Source organism: Myripristis murdjan, chromosome 16 (genome assembly GCF_902150065.1).
Source record: "Myripristis murdjan chromosome 16, fMyrMur1.1, whole genome shotgun sequence".
NCBI classification, from domain to species: Eukaryota; Metazoa; Chordata; class Actinopteri; order Holocentriformes; family Holocentridae; genus Myripristis; species Myripristis murdjan.
The window spans coordinates 15,238,412-15,257,966 of NC_043995.1; the positions used below are offsets into that span (position 1 = coordinate 15,238,412).

Here is a 19,555-nt window from a genome sequence, read left to right on the forward strand (position 1 = left end):
TTGCATTCCCACCCTGCAGTGTGCAGGGACGAGGTTTTTTTTTTTTTTTTTTTTTTTTTACATGTGCGTCTGTGGCATTTCACATCATACAAGCAACACCAATACAAGACTTCATGATTTTTTTTATATTACATTTCATATTTTATGGACTAATTTCATCACTTGCAACATTTTTTTTTTTTTATTTATTTATTTTACCGTGTCCACTTTGGGATTATCCAATACACGGAGTTTATATAATGTGCTTGTGCGCGCACATCTATGTAAATGTGTACACAACAAAAATGAGTTAGCTGGACATCAGGCTCCTTCATGTAGAGAAAATATTCCACCAAGAAAAAAAAAACAGACAATGTGAGGGAAAAATCCACTCCGCGCTGGAGTGACTCCAATCCATGTTTTACAGCCATCTGTGCGGCTCAGTAAAATGGCTGTATCTAGCCGAGCCTCGTGTTGGTTGGGTTCGCTCCCTGCCTCTACCCGGGCTCAGTAACACAACTCCCACAACAATTTCTGTCGCTTTTTTACGCATTGTATGGAGCCTCCATCATTTCTCTAACCTATATACGGAAACGGAACCGGGGGAATGGCAGCCGGATTCGGTCCGGTGTAAGGGGTGGGAATGAATCGGCACAAGGATAAATGGTTATAAACAATTATTTATATTCAATGCTAGCTTTTGATTGTGACTGACTCGCCGAGAGAGGGAGAGAGAGGTGGGGGGGTATCATGGCCGCTCAGGTCGCCAGCGCCGCCACTCTCAACACTAGCCCGCCTTCCGAACTCAAAAAGCCGGATCGAGACCCTAAGGAGGAGTCGGTACCGGGGGAGAAGCAGCCGGATAAAAAGCAACCGGGGTTGGAGAGCGGATCGCCGGGCCGGGGGGATCTGCAGGACGGGGCCGAAGGTGGAAATGCAGGGGGAGGAGGGGAACCTGAGATGAAGAACGGGAATGGGAACCCGCCCAGGGCTAATAATAATAACCAGAATGACTCCGTCGGACCGGAGGGAAATAACCACCCCGGTATGGTACATCACCACGGGCCCGCTTTTCCTCCACCTTCGTACGGATACAGTCAGCACTACGGTCGGGCCCCTTTTCATCAACATGGCGGACAACAAAGCCCTGGCATGGCAGCTGCTGCGGGTCCAGTCGTGCAGTCGAGCAACATGATGGACCCGTATCAACCCAACTCGCACGACCATGGCTTTTCCAACCACCAGTTTAACAATTACAACCCATTCCCGAATAGGACTCCCTATCCCGGCCAAGGATACGCCATGAACTCCCCTCGCAGTACCCAGGCGCCGACAGCTGGGGGGCAGCCAGCTAAGCAGCAGCAACCAGCGGGAGGACCCGCCGCGATGGCTGGATCTTACAATAATCAGAGATATAGCATGGGAAATCCTCAGCCTACGTCCACCCCAACACTCAACAAGCTCCTGACTTCCCCCAGCTCCACACGGGGGTATCCAAACTACCCGTCTAGCGACTATAGTAGCCAAGAAGGAGCTAGTAAGGGACCAACAGACATGGGCAGTAGCGGTCAGTATGGAGGGAGCAATCCGGGTTGGCAACAAAGAAGCCATCACCCGCCGCCTATGAGCCCGGGAAGTGCAGGGCAGCCGCTAGGTAGAAACCAGGTAAAATCACATTATTATAGGAACATTATGTGGGCTGATATCGTGTCTTCTTCTCTGCTCATAGCTAGTTCACAACGTAGCAGGCCAGCCATTGTCTGTTACTAGTTCGCAAAGACTCTAAAATGGCTGCCTCTCGTGTTTTTTTCCCTGACACCAGACCGTTAAATAATTGCCTTTTAAATACATTTGTTAATATATACAGCTATATAAGAGTGCCGCTCGAAGAAGATATGCGCTCTAAAATTGATCTAAGGACGATCAGGGAGCCAAGAAGGCCCGACTTTGAAAGGGGGTGAAAATACACTGTAGGGCAATGGCTTGTTTTCCCCCCGATCGCTCGCCTGCACGCACAACACGTTGAATTTAGCACGTATTATAGTGTAACAATAATTACGATGGACGAATGTATCAAAATAAAGATGTTGCCACTCGTATGTATCGACAGAAGTAGGTTATACGTTTGGTTTTTTCGTTGTTATTTTGTTGCCTTATCGTCAGTTACAGTTCCGTGGCTGTGAAGGGGGGAAATGCATTGCATGCCGAATCAGCCTTTCACGGTTAGTTTAATGGCTTGGGTTCTCGCAGTTTACATGGCTTCAGTGTTATGTATGATATCCTAAAATGGTGTAAAATGTGTTACTTTTAGCCCATACTGATAAAATGAGGCTCCCCGTGCTATAGGCAGTTTGGCTCAGCATGCATGCTGCCTGTAAACAGTGTGCCCGGTCATATGAGTGAGTGACTGCAGCCTGCAGATTGCTTTGCACTGGGATTTGAATTGTGGAGGTAAAATCCTGCTGTCAAAGCCAGGAGATAGTTGGTCTTGGGTTGACATGCTAGCTGAAATCTGATTGGCTCCTCATCTGCTGCTCATGGCCATTTATAATTACATGTGATGCAAGGCAACAGTTGCTGATAAGAACACACAGCATTAACTCATCACAGGGTCATCAGGGGTGTTACTGATTCAGTCCTATTCTTATGTCTACACTTTTCTGTGACAACAGAGCATGCACTATGGGAACATATGAGTTAATGGATAACATGTAGTTTCACTTTTGTCTTTTTTCCTTTGACACGTTTTTCCCAATGTGTGAAATAACTCCAATCATTAATTGCCTATTCTAACATTACATGGGTACAGTGTAGCTAAACATTAGCCTTACTGAAACTCATTATTCCCTCTATGCAGATTGTAACCTAATGGCCTAAAATTGCTACATATTACAACTACAGTCTGCATCAGTGTATAGGACAACTATCTATATGACCATGGTGGTGTATTTTAAACTAACATCAACACTGCTGTTACTTCTACAACAGCAGTTTACTACAGTGATGACTGTTCTATCAGTATGTTTTGTTTCTAGTTATTATTGATTTACATACCATATCCCTCGTCCTTGATGGTGACTTGATAAACAAATTATGGACTGGTTGATACCATTGTCTCTTTCATGTTGAAACATGTTATTTGTATGGGCTCTGCATAGCAACCAAAGGCAAATTTGAGCTCTGCCTGTGAGATTGTGTGTGTTGCTGCTGTGTCTGGCATGCCACACAAGTTTCACTATGTGACTGCAAAGAACCCCCCCCCAACCCTCCCCCCAAGCCAATCAGAAGGCAGTCCACCATCTCTCACCCGCCAAGGGAGTTTCCTCTGTGTCTTATGCAGATTAGCCATGTGCTGTTCTTATTTATTTCATTTCATTATCTTGGATCTGCCAAATGTCACGTAAGGCATTTTGCATACTATTTGTAAGGGCCATTGTTAAGCAGAGGAGTCTCTTCCCAGTGCACCAAGTGCACATGTGGGAATACGTGCAAGAAAGTACTTTTAGTTTTTTACTAGGTTGTTCTTTTGTTGAAATTAGTTTACTTAATACTACATATGCTTTATCTTTAATTTCCTGACAACACAGCGCTAAACAGTTTTGGTGTAGATGATAGAATAATTGGATTCTAAATGTAAGTGACTTGCTTAGCACCCACCATTTGTTGAAGAAGTGTCTGATGCAGGCTTACAGCTTAGTTTTTACCTAAGGGCAAGGTAAGCTCAAAACCTTGGCGTGGTTCTTGTTAGACAGGCTGATGATGCCATTTCACTAGTACTGTGTCAGGCCGTTGGGGAGGTAATTCCTCCATTTCTGGTGTCATTCATTCGGAGCCAAAACTGCCTTCTCTTGGGGGGAAAAAAGGAAAGCAAGTTTGGACCAGACTCAAAACAGGAGCACAGCTGGGATATGTTTAAGATTGGGCAGACTGCCCTCCATTCGAAAGTAGATATATATAGCTCTGTTGACTTCCGAAACTATGGCAAAGCGAGGTGAAAAAAAAAATCAGGTTAATGACCGTGGGAAATACAGGGGAAAAAGTCACTTCCTCATTCCTTGAACTTTGCTTATACACAAGTAGCTGTATGAAAATACAACGCTGCAGCCTGTATTTTTTAAGACTGAAGGAAGTTCTGATAGAAAGGTTTTAATCAAGTTATATAAAAGTTGTGGGGTTGTGAATATAGCTCACAGCACTTGACGTTTACATTTCTCTAGTGCTCTCAGGTTGCTGATTTGATTTATTGACTGTGTTCTTACTGTCCCCAGCCACCTGGTCCCATGGACCCGATGGGGAAGATGAGAGGTCAACCATATGGAGCAGGCAGTCCGTACTCACAGCAGCCGCAACAGGGGCCTCCCACTGGTCCACAGCAGGGGCCTGGTTACCCTGGCCAGGGTTATGGCCCTCCGGGTCCACAGAGATACCCAGTGGGAATGCAAGGACGGACCCCTGCAGGCATGGGAGGCATGCCTTATGGGCCACAGGTAAGTGATCTATCTTTTACATGAACAAATTCCCATCTTGATACCTCAACCTCCTCTCTGTGCCCATGCTTTTTCAGTTGTGTTCTAAGTTGGTATGTGTATGTTCTGTTCAGATGGGATCCTATGGACAGCAGGGACCAGGAGGTTATGGGTCTCAGAGCCAGACACCATACTACGGCCAGCCTGGCCAGGCTCCTCACCCAGGCCAGCAGCAGACGCCCTACACCCAGCCCCCACCAGGACAACAGGGCGGACAGACACCATATCCAGGGCAGCCCCACCCTCCGCCAACTTCTGCCCCCCACAGCCAGGGAGCGCCGCCCTATCAGCAGCCCCACATGCCCCCTCAGTCCCAGGGGCCACTGCCAGGCCCATCACAAGGGCCCCCACAGTCTCAGCCACCTTATTCCCAAGCTTCAGCACCGCCGTCTGGTCAGTCTCCTTACCCCCAGCAGCAGGGTCCCCCCAGCCAGCCTCCGCAGCAGCCGAGCTCCCAGGCTCCCCCTGGATCACAGGCCCAGTCCAACTACCCAGGATCAACGCAGGGGCCTCAACAACCCTCTTCACAGCCACAACAGACGCCCGGTCAGCCCCCGCAGCAGCCACCGGGACACAGCCAGCACCCACAGGGCCAGCCGGCAGCATATCCCCAGAACCCTCCGCAGCAGCCGCAGCAACAACAGCAGCAGCAGCAGCAAGCACAACAGTCACCTTATCAGCGCTTTCCTCCTCCACAGCAACAGGTACTACCTTCAACCAGGCGTCTTATTCTCTATTTTGTTTTCTTCCTCTATTTGTGTTCCCATGCATGCATTTCTGTATCTCTGGAAATGCACTACAGCGCATGTTCTGTTGTGTTTTAGGAGGTATCCCAGGACTCATTTCAGTCCAATGCCCCTCCATCCACTCAGCCCAAAACTGGCTCAGAGGATAATCAAGGCCGCCCCTCCAGCCTTCCGGTCAGTTCAGCCTGTTGTATCACTGCTGGGACATAGAAAGCCTTTCTAATTATTATCTTATTTAAAAAAAAAATTTGCTTTTTAATCAGAATTGAAAGGCTACCATTTATGGTGCCTTGTCAGGACCTGTAAATCATTTCTTACTGAAAACATATTAAGGTTCATTACACGTAGAAATCCCTTAATCTCAATTTCGGGGGCATTTAATAGAGTTTTAAAAGGTTTCCGTTTTGCCACTTGTTTGTTTCATAGCCTCTGTGCTTTCATTCCCCTGCTGATTGATTGATTGATCATAGAGAGCTGTGTGGCTCAGCCTTAGGGGAAAGGTGCTGTGTAAATGACTAGTAAATTTCAGATGAATACTAAGGATTGTGTTTGTGTATTGAAATCACATGGCAAGGCTGCTGCTACACGCTGACTCAGCTCACATCCTACAAACCTTGGTAACCATGACAACCCCCAGCACTAATGTGCACTTTTTTTTCTTTGAAAAGATAAATAAGGACAAAAGCCTCTGGGTCTGTGTGTGTGTGTGTGTGTGTGTGTGTGTGTGTGTGTGTGTGTGTGTGTGTGTGTGTATGTGTGTGTGTAGTATTAGTATGTGTGCCACTTCTGTCTAAACCTCAGTGAAGGCGTTGCACTGTGCTAATGCTAAAGCCAATGTATGAATTGAACCATGCCAGTCCTGAGAAAAGCAGAGATTAAACTGTTTTGATTTTGAAAATGTTATACATTTAATTCTGTGTCAAAATGCTGAAGAATAAACATCCAATATTGGCTCCTGCAATCACAAACCAGTGTCTGTTTTTTTTTTTTTTTTTTTTTTTTTTTTCCCCAAATCTCCTGACAATGCCTTGCTCTGCCTGTCTGTGCTTTCAGGACCTCTCTGGGTCCATTGATGACCTGCCGACGGGCACGGAGGGCGCCCTGAGTCCTGGCGTGAGCACTTCTGGTGTGTCAAGCAGCCAGGGCGAGCAGAGCAACCCGGCTCAGTCGCCCTTCTCTCCTCACACCTCTCCCCACCTGCCAGGCATCCGTGGGCCTTCACCTTCGCCGGCGGGGTCCCCTGCTAGCGCCAGCACACCCCGCACAGGGCCACTCTCGCCCGCCAACATGCCAGGTGGGCAAAAAGAGACAGTCCTCTTAAATTTGTAATCTGGATACAGTGTCCCTTGAACCAGTGGGAGTTTCTTTTGATGTTTCAGTGTTCTGCTAATGGTTTGGTACATTTGATTTTGACGTCGTTGCTGTGATATTCAGTTACAGAGCTTATAAACTTCACTTTCAAAACATCAACTTAAGTTTTCTTGAGCAGATTTGACTATAGCTTACAAGGGGAAAATCATCCAGAACAAACTTTTCTGAAAGTTTGCCTTTGAAAGTGGTGGGAGGCTGACAGTTGGGGGCTTGGGGGGACAAAGGAGAGCAAACATTTCAGTGATCACTCAGGCAAATGCACACATTGATACTCAACCATACATGAGCACGCTGCAATCTGCTGAAGGTGCACAGCTCAATGCGGTTGAGGACCTTGATGTGATAAGTGCCCATATATGTTTGAGGAAGACATGAGTGAAATGTTTCAATGCAACCCACCACTTGCAGACACCTCCTCGAACCACTTACATGCCCTAGAGCTCTTGTTAGTGTGAAAGGAATTTCTCAGGTAATATTTTGCAAAAGCTTTGATGCTTTGAGATGCTTTCAAGCTGGGCAGGACAAGCTGAGCCACTTTCACAAATATTCACACACGTTTTTAGAATGGAGCAGGACTACTCAATATTATTGGGTACCTCATAAAAGGCCTGGTTTGATATACTCTTTACCTACATTATAAACCATAGCTGCTGGTGTTTATTTACAATCCAAAATTTCAAAGCCATTAACAATGTTACCTGTTCTGAGCTCACACCAACTTACTTAAACTATGCTCTTGTTTAGGGACCCAGATGCCCCCAAGGCCGTCAAGTGTGCAGTCGGATGGCAGCCTACACCCCTCTATGAGCCAGTCTCCTATGGCCCAGGACAGAGGTACACTACAATCCTTCCCTGTCACTCCACAAAAAGTGTTTATAGACCTCAAGATCTTGTGAAGATGTCAAGAGTTTTTTGTGTGTTGTCAGAGACTAAACATCAACCTTTTCTCTCGTCAGGCTTTATGCAAAGAAACCCTCAGATGCCACCTTATGGTTCCCCGCAGTCAGCCTCTGCACTGTCGCCACGCCAGTCCTCAGGGGGACAGATGCATCCTGGGATGGGACCCTATCAGCAAAACAACTCCATGGGTGCCTATGGGCCTCAGGGAGGACAGTATGGCCCCCAAGGTGTGTATTTTTGAATGTGATATCAGAGAGAATTGGTCTGGATGCTGGCACTACCAGGGTTTTGAAGTGTATTTCATGTTGAAATTCAGTTCTGTGGTTGTCAGATATGTGAAAAGACTCAGTGAAATGTAGAATCACAGAGATGTACAATTTTTAAGACTTAGGAAATTGTGTCATGCTTGATTTTTATAAAGGCTTTACTTTTTTTCCATCTACCTGTGAAGTTATGTGGTTTACACATCTTGTTAGCTAAACCTATGGTACATGTCCCTTCGCCTCATAGGAATACCATGCTATCGTTGGTCCCTCCCTCTGACTCTGGTGTAGCTATTTATAGCCGTGAAGCAGAGAGTCAGCTGACGTAGCAGAGCCTCCTGTCAGTAGAGCTGAGACTGTGACGGAGGCTTGTTGCTCAGGGTGCATAGCTTTCACTGGTAGCTCACTATAGGGAAAAAGTCAGCCTCACACAGCTTCAGTCAGGCACATACCTACGCTCATATACTTTTAAACAAAAATGGTCTGCTGTGTTTACAGTCACAATAGGTATTGCAGTGATTTTTTTTTGCCCTTTCTGACCAGTGTATTGTTACATCTCCGTGATTCATTTATTTACCAATTTATTTTTTTGATGTCGTTATCATCAGGTTACCCCCGGCAACCCGGCTATGGCAGCATGCCCAATGCCAACTACCCTGGGCCTGGCATGGGCCCAATGAACCCCATGGCAGGTCAGGGTGGGGGACCGCCATATGCTGGCATGCCTCCTGGTAGGATGCCTCCCAGCCAGATGGGGGCACGTCCCTATGGTCCTAACATGGGCCCTAACATGGGTCCCAACATGCCTCCAAACATGGGCAACATGCCACCCCAGGTGGGCTCAGGGATGTGTCCTCCTCCTGGCATGAACAGAAAAGCCCCAGACGCTGCAGCTATGCAGCATGCTGCAACCAACTCCATGCACAACAGGTAGGTTTAGGATATACCCTTAAAAGTCAGGGCATAATAGTTCTTTAGCAAACGTCACTCACCTCAAGAGCACTACTGAATGGCTTCTCATTTGTACTGAAATAAAAGACAGCTGTACTGTACTTTTTAGTTAATGTTTGTGTGAACATAAAGTATTCAGTGTTCCTGTTACACGAGGGTAGTTAAGAAAGGAGGAGCAGTTAGACAGCAGGAAAGAGCAGCAGGCAGACAAATATACTGAGGGACAGACGGCCTGATGACTAGCACTGAAAATCTCACTATGCTCTCAAGCCTGTGTGGAGGTGAAAATACTCAGACTTAAGCTGTTTTACACCTCACATGATTCATTCTCACATCTGTAGAAGAGCAAGTTTTTGGTATTAGGCAGGCAAACTTCAAATTACATGTGAGCACACATTTTACTGTGAACTTAGTGCTGCAGTGTTCCCATTTTATTGTTCTAGTGTTTAAATGTGTCCATGAACACCATCTGATCAATGCAGTTGGGCTTCCCATGACCCAATGCTCATATTTTCTCCTCCACCATCAGGATGCCTGGTTACCCCAACATGTCTCCAGGCATGATGGGTTCTGGCCCTCCCTATGGCCCTCCCATGAACAACATGCCTGGCATGCTGAATACCCAAGGTGGCTCGCCTTATCCTATGGGGCCAAATATGGCCAATAACTCCAGTGGTAAGTTGCACTGAAACGGCAGCAGGTACATTTTGGCTCTATTTAATGTGTCAAATCCATAGCTTATTAAATATTTTTATTCCCAACTCTGCCCTGGTGTGTCTAGGTATGGCCCCCAGTCCAGAGATGAACAATAAGATGAATAACAAAGTAGATGGCAGCGGAACACCCAAACCAGAAGCCAAATCTAAGGTAACCTGTTGGCTGTGTCACATGAACAACATTTACAAAAATATGACCACTATTACCAAAACGGTCTGTGGGACAAACTTTAACATTACTGTTTTAATTTTTTTTTTTGTGGGTTCGTATCTAATTCTTTAAACAGAAGTCTAATTCGTCCACAACGACCAATGAAAAGATAACACGTCTCTACGAGCTGGGACCGGAGCCTGAGAGGAAGATATGGGTGGACCGTTATTTGGCCTTCATTGAAGAGAAAGCCATGGGCATGAACAACCTACCCGCTGTAGGACGCAAACCCCTTGATCTCTTCAGACTGTACATGTCAGTTAAAGAGATCGGAGGGATGACACAGGTGAATATAACTTTTTTGGTGAAAATGTTTTGCAAAACAAAATGTAATGGTTTGCCTGCAACCTCTTACCTCTACTCTAATGGTGTGTGTATGTGTGTCTCAGGTGAATAAGAACAAGAAATGGCGTGAACTGGCCACCGCCCTGAATGTGGGCACATCTAGCAGTGCTGCCAGCTCTTTGAAGAAACAGTACATCCAGTGTCTGTATGCCTTTGAGTGCAAGATTGAGCGTGGGGAAGACCCTCCTCCTGAGATTTTCTCAGACAACAAAAAGAACCAGACTGCTAAGGTCCAGCCACCCTCTCCAGGTTGGAGCCATACTCAAATACAAATTGATTTATTTCAACACCAGTAAAAATTATAAACCTGCAAACTTGTGTTTCAAACTGAGCTGAATACCAAATTTGCTGTGTTTCAATGTCATTGAAGTCATGTACCGTATCTGTCTGCCCCTCTCTTGTTCCAAACTGAAGCGTCCCTCTGCTCCACAGCTGGGTCAGGCTCTCTGCAGGGCCCTCAGACACCTCAGTCCACCAGCAGCTCCATGGCTGAGGGGGGAGACTTAAAACCTCCCACCCCAGCCTCCACCCCTCACAGCCAGATGGCCCCCATGCCACCTGGGGCCAGGTGAGTCTCGTCTGGCACCACTGAGTTACTACCATCACCTGTGTCATACCCCAGTGTAGAGAAACTAATTTCTTTCCGTCAATCTTTCTCCCTTTTCTGTCTCTCTCTCCCATTTATTCCTTCATCCCCCCTCCTTCCGCCCTTTGCTTCTGTCCTAGGAGCAGTGTTAACCTGCAGGATCCCTTCTCTGAAGGTAGCGATCCTGCATTCCCCAGGAGGAACATGACTCCCAACTCCGCCTATCCATCTGGCATGAGCACCCCAGAGATGCAGGGGCGTATGGGTCCCTACGAACCCAACAAGGACCCCTTTGGTGCCATGCGAAAAGGTGAGCACAGCACATGGACAGTAGCTGAATAATTACCCTGAAAACTGCAATATTTAGGGTGTTAATCTTTGGCTTGTCAGACCTTCATTTCGGTTCATGACTCAATAATAATCGAATTAGGTTAAGAATTATTTTTCTTTTTTGGAATGAGTCTGTTCAGCCAAATTTTAATGTCTGCTTTTTGTAATATGTGCTTCCAGTAGGGGAACAGTTTCTGCCTGCTAACCAGGGCCCGAACAGTGGTGTAGGTGAACAGCAGCCACAGCAGCAGCAACCGCAGCCGCAGCCGCAACAGCAACAGCAACAGCCGCCATTCAACCGAGCGCCACCTGGGGCCATGGGCACAATGCCTATGGGGCCCAGACAGCAATATCCTTATGGACCAGGCTACGACAGGAGGTAAGAACGAGAGGGAGAGGTGGCAAGATGGCCCGTTCAAGGTCAAGAACACCGTCCGTTGTAACCAGCAGTGATAAATGTAACCACAGCAGTAAATATGTGGGAGTCAGGCAAAACTCTGGGATCCTGTGCAGGTCAGGAAATAGCCTGTGAATGTACATGCAGTTCATTTTAAAATTGCCAGGTCATGAGAACTTTCAAAAAAATTACGGAGAACGTGTGAAGGTTGGCTGTTGTTTACTCCAAATACACACTACTGCTTTCTGAGTTGTATGTCAGGTCAGATTTTGTGATATTTTTTATTGCCAAGAAAGGACCAAATAAAATCTTCCAATTCAGTGACTAGTTGTAATTCTCTTAGGTTATTTGTGTTTTAATTATTTGCAGTGTTGCTCACTTGCATGTTAGTCAGATGTTTTGTGTTAACATGTAGTTAAGTTATTTTTTCCCCTGTAGTTCTCTATTATCCTGTCCACTTCATCGCATACCCAGTCACGTTAGTCAGCTCATCAACATTTTTTAAAAGAGCTGTAGACGCTGATCCATAACCAACAAGAGAAAATAAATGCTTGATGACAGACTAGTAGTGTAGGGAGTATTCCAAAACTTTAATTTAAATACAAGCTTATGAGGTAGAGCAGGCTTATTTTACCAAAGCTTACTTAGCTGACTTATGCACCTGCTTTGCCTGATGACTTGGAGGCATTTTCATACAAATCTTACTGCGCACAAACAACTAAGACTTGGGTTAATCCTGACACAAGTGACAGGAGAGGGGTCATGCACTGGATTTGGGCTGTCCTCCGAAAAAAAATGCTTCAGAAATAAAACAATAAGAATAACAACAATAATAATAATAACAAAAATTTTGTAATAAAGAGGTAATAAACAAATGAGGCATTCTACATTTTAAAACCTGGTATAAATTATTTGAGAGAATGTGGATTATTTGATTGTAGTTGTGGCATTTTGACAGCAGTAGTAACAGCAGAATGGAGAAGGGTAGTTGATCTTTTTCAAAGCACTGGTTGCACCAAATCGGGAATGGATGAAAGTATATGCTGCAAGTCCCTGGTGTCTAACCACAACAAATAGCAATATTTATTCATGGGGAGGCTGTTACACCAGTGAGCCTAACCTGGAGGCGTAAGACGTAAGATATAACTCATTATATTAACAAGAAAAAAGTGCCACATCACAACAGAGCAAGTCCTCTAATAGAAAAGTGAGATGTCATTGTCTTGAAACGAGTTTATACACAACCAGTTCTGACAGTTGAACTGCCGTCAATTAGAGTCCTGGTTTTCTCCTAGTGAGCTGAAGGACATTATGTGTTTCTCTGTGCAAGAAATGGGAGATGTTTTTGTCTGTTCGGCAAAATGGCAGATAAAATTCTTAAGCAGGTAGCTGGTGTCGCTGTCTTAACCATCCTGCTCAGATTTTATATAACAATAGACCCCACAAACTGGTAGAGTTGGATGAATTAACCAACAAGAGCAAGTAAATTTGCGGCTAGAGGCTGGTGTAAACATCCCATTCTGATTACCCCATAGAAGGTTTAGTCTCCATGTCTTGCACTATTGCTCGGTGCTTGGCTTGTTTTGTGTATGGCAAAATTTGGAAAAAAAAATTGACCCCTTTTATTATGGTGTCCTCAGATCGGAGCAAGGAATGGGCCCAGAGGGCAACATGGGATCCGGTGCTCCTCAGCCAAACCCTATGATGCCTGCCAATGCCGACACGGGGATGTATTCGCCAAACCGCTTCCCACCACAGCAGCCACGGTCAGTTCACATGGCACTTGCTCGCCAAGGTTTATAGATTTAGAGCCATAGCCGCTGGAAACGGATTGTCCCTTTTATCAAAGAAATATGTTCAGTTTGTGTGGTTCTCAACATGTTCAGAGGGTGTTTTTCTTTCAGATCTGGAAATTATATATTATCATTTTGTAGGTCTTGAAAGATTTTGAATTGTCCCTGAAATCCAGGGTGTGGTGGTGCTCAGTTCTGATACATGCACCCATGGTTGTTGTAGGCCTTACTATCATTGCACATATTGTGATATTTGTTGTTGTAAGGAATAATGTTAGTGTGTTATATTGCCCAGTCACTATCAGCATATATTTTGTGTTGTACACTAAACAAAATCTTGAAATCAAGGCAACAATTTAAGGTCTTAAAAAAATCTGGATGTTTGAATTTGAAAATTAGAATACTGTGACCTTCCTTCTTGGTTAAAATATTCAACCCAAAATTAATTTAGTTATGACTGAGCTTTCGTTTGGTCACAGTTGCACTTACTTAAACTTGATTGCTTCAAGTTTGAATTGCATTAATACCACCTTTTCAAATTATTGGAACATCACTGGAAGGTGAGGGCTGGAGGAAAGCTAGTTCCCAACACTAATTTTCTAAAACTAGCATCTAATACGATTTCCAAACACAACCGGTGCCAGTTATTTACATTTAATAATTTGAGTGTAATGTTTTTTTGAGGTGAAGCTGTGAACACATTTTCCGCCGGATGTGTTTTTAGGTCTTACATTTGTGTGTGTCTCACTGTGCATGTATAACTTTGGGTTTGGGAGTTAATGGGCTGATTGAGTAGGTAGTGAGGCATAATATTTTGATGGTCAAGCTGACAGGAGATAATGTTTGCAGACATGATTCCTATGGTAATCAGTATCCTGGCCAGGGAACTCCCCCTAGTGGATCCTACCCAAATCAGCAGCCTGGAATGTACCCACAGCAACAACAGGTAAATGATCCCTCCACACTACAGTTTCTATCACAATAAACACAGTATAATGGGATCAAATGATAGTTTTACTTGAGAAATTACCTTGTGGTGATATGTAATAGCTGTGATATTTGATTAGACTCGTTTTTATTTATTTTATATCTGAATAGGGTTTTCTGTACCTCTACCTTTTTGAGTTTGGGTGAAGTGGTTGGCTCATTTTGAATCTGTTTAATTGTAGAATTATAAGCGACCTGTGGAAGGAGGTTACCCTCCAGCAAAGCGTCATGAGGCAGAGTATAGCGGGCCTTTCCCTGGTGGACAGCAGCCACCGCAGCAGCAACAGCAACAGCAAGGAGGCGCCTCTGCACCCTCTTCAGGACAGCAGGAGTCATACAATCAGTACAGCGGCAGTGGGCCATACCCTGGCTCTGATCGCCGTCCACCTGGCCCAGGCAATCAGTTCCCCTTCCCTTTTGGTAGGGAGCGAATGCAGGGTGCAACCGGACCCAGTGCTCAGCCCACCATGCCCCCTCAGATGATGCAGTCGGGTGCTGAGGGTCCTCAGGGAGGCATGTGGCAGGGACGAGGAGACATGAACTATCAGAACTACCCCAACCGGCAGGGTGGCCCTGGTGGTCCGGCCCAAGGACCCAGTTACCCAGGAATGAATCGCTCCGAGGAGATGATGTCATCAGAACAGCGCATGAACCACGATGGCCAGTGGGGTGGCCAGATGGGCCCACGACAGCCTCCCTTTGGTCCCGGAGGGCCAAGCCAAACCATGCCCCGTTCTGTACAGTCCAACTACCAGTCGCCCCAGGGCGTACAGAACCACATTCCACAGGTGTCCAGTCCGGCCTCCATGCCCCGCCCCATAGAGAGCAGGACGTCGCCTAGTAAATCTCCCTACATGCATGTAGGAATGAAGATGCAGAAAGCTGGCCCACCAGTGCCTGCATCTCACATAGTGCCCCCTTCAGTGCAGTCACCTCTGATAAGGCGAGACATGCCTTTCCCCCCGGGCTCCATAGAGGCTACCCATCCTGTCCTGAAACCACGTCGGCGACTCACCATGAAGGATATTGGTATGACTGTTGGCTAGTAACAAAAAGCATTTTGGTTAATACATTGCCCCTCTTTGTTTGTGACATTTCTTTTTGCTTAGGGAGTACTAAATAAACATTTTTTCTTATCCCACTCAGGAACCCCCGAGGCCTGGAGAGTCATGATGTCACTGAAGTCTGGTTTGTTGGCTGAGAGTACGTGGGCCTTAGATACCATTAACATCCTCCTGTATGATGACAGCAGTATTTCTACCTTCAGTCTCAACACAGTAAGTCATTGAGAAAAGTCCTATCATTGTGGCCGAAAATAGTGGTTTGTAACTCTAAACTATATTCACTAACCAAATTTAATATTTTCACTGTCTCTTATTCTTCTTTAGTTGCCTGGGCTGCTAGAGTTGGTGGTTGAGTATTTCAGACGCTGCCTCATTGAGATCTTTGGTATTCTGCGGGAGTATGAAGTGGGAGACCCTGGCCAGAGGACACTACTTGATCCTGATGCCTTGAACCGAGACTGGGACAGCACGGAAGAAGAGGACCCACGGGTTCAGGAGATGGAACCAGAGGAAGAAGACGATGAGGAAGAGGAGGAAGGTACAACAGAGGGGCCAGTTCCTGTCAAGGAAGAAGAGGAGCCAGAGCAGTGTTCGCAGTCACGGGGTCGAGAGGAAACAGCAGAAGATGAGGAGAGGAAGGGAAAGGAGTCGTCATCTGAGCTGCCGAGCTCCTCACAGTCCTTATCTGCACATGAGAGACCCAAACAGGCCAGCAAGTTTGACAAGCTTCCCCTCAAGGTGGTACGAAAGAAAGACCCATTTGTGGCTAGCCGCTCCAGCAATCATGGGAAAGTGCAGGAGTTTGACAGCGGGCTACTCCACTGGAGTGCTGGAGGGGGAGACTCAACAGAACACATCCAGACCCACTTTGAACCACGTGAAGACTTCCTGGAGCCACGAGAGCGAGTACCAGTGCCCCCAGTCATCCTCAAGAGAAAAATCCTAGAAGAGGAAACTGTTTTGCCAAGAGAGGAGGAGAAACGGAAGCATCAGGGTGAAGAAGACTGTTCAAAACAGATATCTCCCTCAGAGAAGGCACCATTGTCAGATAAGGCCAGCTCCTCAGTTAGTGGTGAGGAGAAAATAACTGATTTTGAGACTAAGACACTTGAGAAAGAGGAAGCTAAAAGTCACCAGGAGAATAACAGACCCATTGCTTCCTCCAGCAACATTGTAATCCAGCCAGCTCAGCGTGTTGGTACCATTTTGGAGGATGAGCCTCACAGTAAAGATGAGGGGCCACTCATCACACTGGCAAACTGGCAGGATTCTTTAGCCCGCCGCTGCATCTGTGTGTCCAACATTGTCCGCAGCCTCTCATTTGTTCCAGGCAATGACCACGAGATGTCCAAACATCCAGGGCTGCTGCTGCTACTGGGACGCCTGATTCTGCTCCATCACAGGCACCCCGAACGCAAACAGGCCCCCCTCACGTACGAGAAAGATGAGGAGTCTGATGAGGGAGTGGGCCAGAGGGATGAGTGGTGGTGGGACTGCTTGGAGCTCCTGAGGGAGAACACACTGGTCACTTTGGCGAACATCTCAGGCCAGCTGGACCTCTCGATCTACCCTGAGAGCATCTGCCTGCCTCTGCTGGACGGCCTTCTCCACTGGGCTGTTTGCCCCTCGGCTGAGGCCCAGGACCCCTTCCCCACCCTGGGACCCCACAGCGCTTTGTCACCTCAGAGACTGGTCCTGGAGACGCTAAGCAAACTAAGCATCCAAGACAACAACGTGGACCTCATCTTGGCCACTCCACCGTTCAGCCGGTTGGAGAAGCTGTACGGGACCCTGGTGCGGCTGATCGGCGACAGGAAGGTGGCAGTCTGCAGGGAGATGGCAGTGGTCCTACTGGCCAATCTGGCCCAGGGTGATAGCCTGGCAGCCCGCGCTATCGCTGTACAGAAGGGCAGTGTGGGCAACTTGCTGGGCTTCCTGGAGGACAGCTTGGCAGCTACACAGCTCCAGCAGAGCCAGAGCTCTCTGCTACACCTACAGGGGATGCACTTCGAGCCCACAAGCCCGGACATGATGCGGCGAGCAGCCCGGGCTCTGCACGCCTTAGCCAAGGTGGAGGAGAACCACTCAGAGTTCACACTATACGAGTCTCGACTCCTCGACCTCTCTGTGTCTCCCCTTATGAACTCGCTGGTGTCTCATGTCATCTGTGATGTACTCTTTCGGATTGGCCAGTCATGACAGCTGTAGGGAGCCGTGGCTCCACCTTTTTGGGGTTTTATCCCTGTCCCCTCTTCCCTGGTAACCTGGCTTGTGTGTGTAAAGGGGCAAGGAAAGCTCATGTGACAGTTTTAATTTATGCAAACCCTTCAGATTCCATTCTCTGAGCCCTCCCCAGGCCGTCCTTGCTCAAGGAGGGTTATCACAGAGCTGCGGTGGATTACAAACCAGAGAGTTGCCCACAAAGTGACACTACTTGCAACGTGAATGCCAACTAGACAACACAGAGCAGAGCACCAAGGTTGGGAGACCGTTCTGCACTTGGGGGAAAGTACTTTTTAATAAAGATAAATAAATGAATAAATAAATAGCTGAAAAACAAAAACTGTAACCAAAGTTGCTGTCTCGTTTACAGTGAGTTTGGGAGACAGAGTGTGCCCTAGCTCTCCCCTCGAGGGCACGATAAGTCTGTAACTGGTTGACGTACTGAGGTGAAGCAGACTGACAAGTGGCCTACTGGTTATAGTTGCTGTAATTGGATTCTCGCCAGTCAGCCCAACAGTAGACAAAATGCTGTCAATAGACACCTTCACCGGGGAGGCCTGTGCAGTGTGCAGTAGATTGTAGGACATTTTCTGTACCGTACTGCTCTTGAGTGTAAGCATTCTGTAACACACGTTTCACACACAGAGAAGCTGACAATGTGGCTCTTCTAGAGTTTTGAGGTCATTTTAGTTTGATGTTAAAGAGAAAATGGCTTTCTTCCCCAAAGTATCGAGAACCTACAACACCCTTACCTCCTCTCTTTATCCCTTGATTGTATGAATACCCTTATGAAAAGAAATCACCTCTTAGGACTGGTTTTCAACTTCAAATACAGCTTTGCTGTGGTGTATATATAATGTTGTACATTACACTTCCTTTCTCTGTGTCTGTCTCTGTCTGTGTCACTATTCTCACACTTGTTATTTGTGAGGGATGGAGGCTGACATGAGTTTGGTCCCTGACCTCCAGTCCCCACTGATTAGACCCTCTCCTCTGGTCTCTCCACAGCTCTGTAGTACGGCAGACACGGCTCAAACCTGTTATCTCCTGGTACAACAAAATAAACTCTAGATGAAGTACACATTTGACAATTTTTCTCCAGTAATATGGATTCTGCATATTTGTATTTCAGACTATGTAGCTAAGTCAACATGTAAATTCCTCCCTTTCCCTTTTTTGGCTCAATGAATATCATTTATTCAGTATGAAATCTTTATACTATATGTTCCACGTGGTAAGAATAAATGTACATTAAATCTTCGTAAGCTGTTTGATGGTTTTGTTCCTCTGGACTTCTCATGTCTTATGGAATGTAGAAGTATTGATAAAACCAGATACAAAAAACCTTCTGGGAGACTAGTCAGTTTACATAAGGATGGGTTCAAAAGAATGCTCTTATATGCACATATTATCCCCTCGGTGCTCAGGAAAGTTGTAGGAAATGTGCTCACACTCAGTGCATTAAATCTAGAATCAAGTCTAGTTGCATTCAAAGCCTTATTTCAGTTTTTACTATGTGCCCATTAGATGACATTAAACGCTGGTATCGATGCATAACTTTATCTGTTTTCATAAACGTGTCAAATGCTGTAAAGTGATGGGCTATAGTTTTTGCAAATTGCGTAAAGGATATGGCTAATTGCAACTAACCGCGGCTGCCGTCCACATGGTGAGTTGTGACTTGATTCCTCCATCAGTGTGGTGAGTTTTTCCTTGACTCAATAACGTTACGTAACACACAAATTGCATTTGTAGCACATAATCGGATCCTTAACTCACTTACAATTTAGTCGGCTTTTATTAGAGGCTAAAACAAACAGCGAGCCCAACAAATATATCTTTAGAAATTAATCGAGGGCGCATGCACCTTCATACTCGAGTGAGAATTAACTTTTTAGATTCTTGAGTACAGGTAGTAGCACATGTCCCCTTTTATTATATTTTTAATTACTAAAAAGTCAGATTGAATGGACGTTATCCCTTCTGCTTGCATAAAAAATAAGTATTTCCACCACCGGGAAACGGCATAACATAGTAGCTATGGGGCTTATAACGTTACCCCTGTGAAAAAAATCTCGCTCGATATGAACGCAATTAAGACTGGGAATTTGTCCCTAATGCTTTCAAATCAGATGAGAAGCGAGGCACAAACTAACCAAGTGGTAAG

General features: G+C 46.1%; 1 protein-coding gene across 9 annotated transcripts; it reads left to right on the forward strand.

Annotated features, from left to right (window-relative positions):
- Positions 1 to 457: 457 nt before the first annotated feature.
- Positions 458 to 18,649, forward strand: arid1aa (AT-rich interaction domain 1Aa). Of its 9 annotated transcripts, none has more exons than XM_030073301.1 (20): positions 458 to 1,644; positions 4,248 to 4,466; positions 4,580 to 5,209; positions 5,330 to 5,425; positions 6,305 to 6,545; positions 7,367 to 7,456; positions 7,579 to 7,749; positions 8,394 to 8,715; positions 9,266 to 9,411; positions 9,518 to 9,603; positions 9,737 to 9,949; positions 10,053 to 10,257; positions 10,423 to 10,576; positions 10,735 to 10,904; positions 11,105 to 11,303; positions 12,962 to 13,087; positions 13,964 to 14,060; positions 14,284 to 15,130; positions 15,248 to 15,378; positions 15,490 to 18,649. In XM_030073301.1, the coding sequence occupies exons 1-20, from the start codon at positions 730 to 732 to the stop codon at positions 17,362 to 17,364; spliced, it is 6,933 nt and encodes a 2,310-aa protein (XP_029929161.1). In that variant the 5' UTR covers positions 458 to 729; the 3' UTR covers positions 17,365 to 18,649. The 9 variants fall into 9 exon arrangements, with proteins under 9 accessions (XP_029929161.1, XP_029929163.1, XP_029929164.1 ...); XM_030073303.1 differs by having other exon boundaries at positions 11,108 to 11,303; XM_030073304.1 differs by having other exon boundaries at positions 10,738 to 10,904.
- Positions 18,650 to 19,555: the final 906 nt, after the last annotated feature.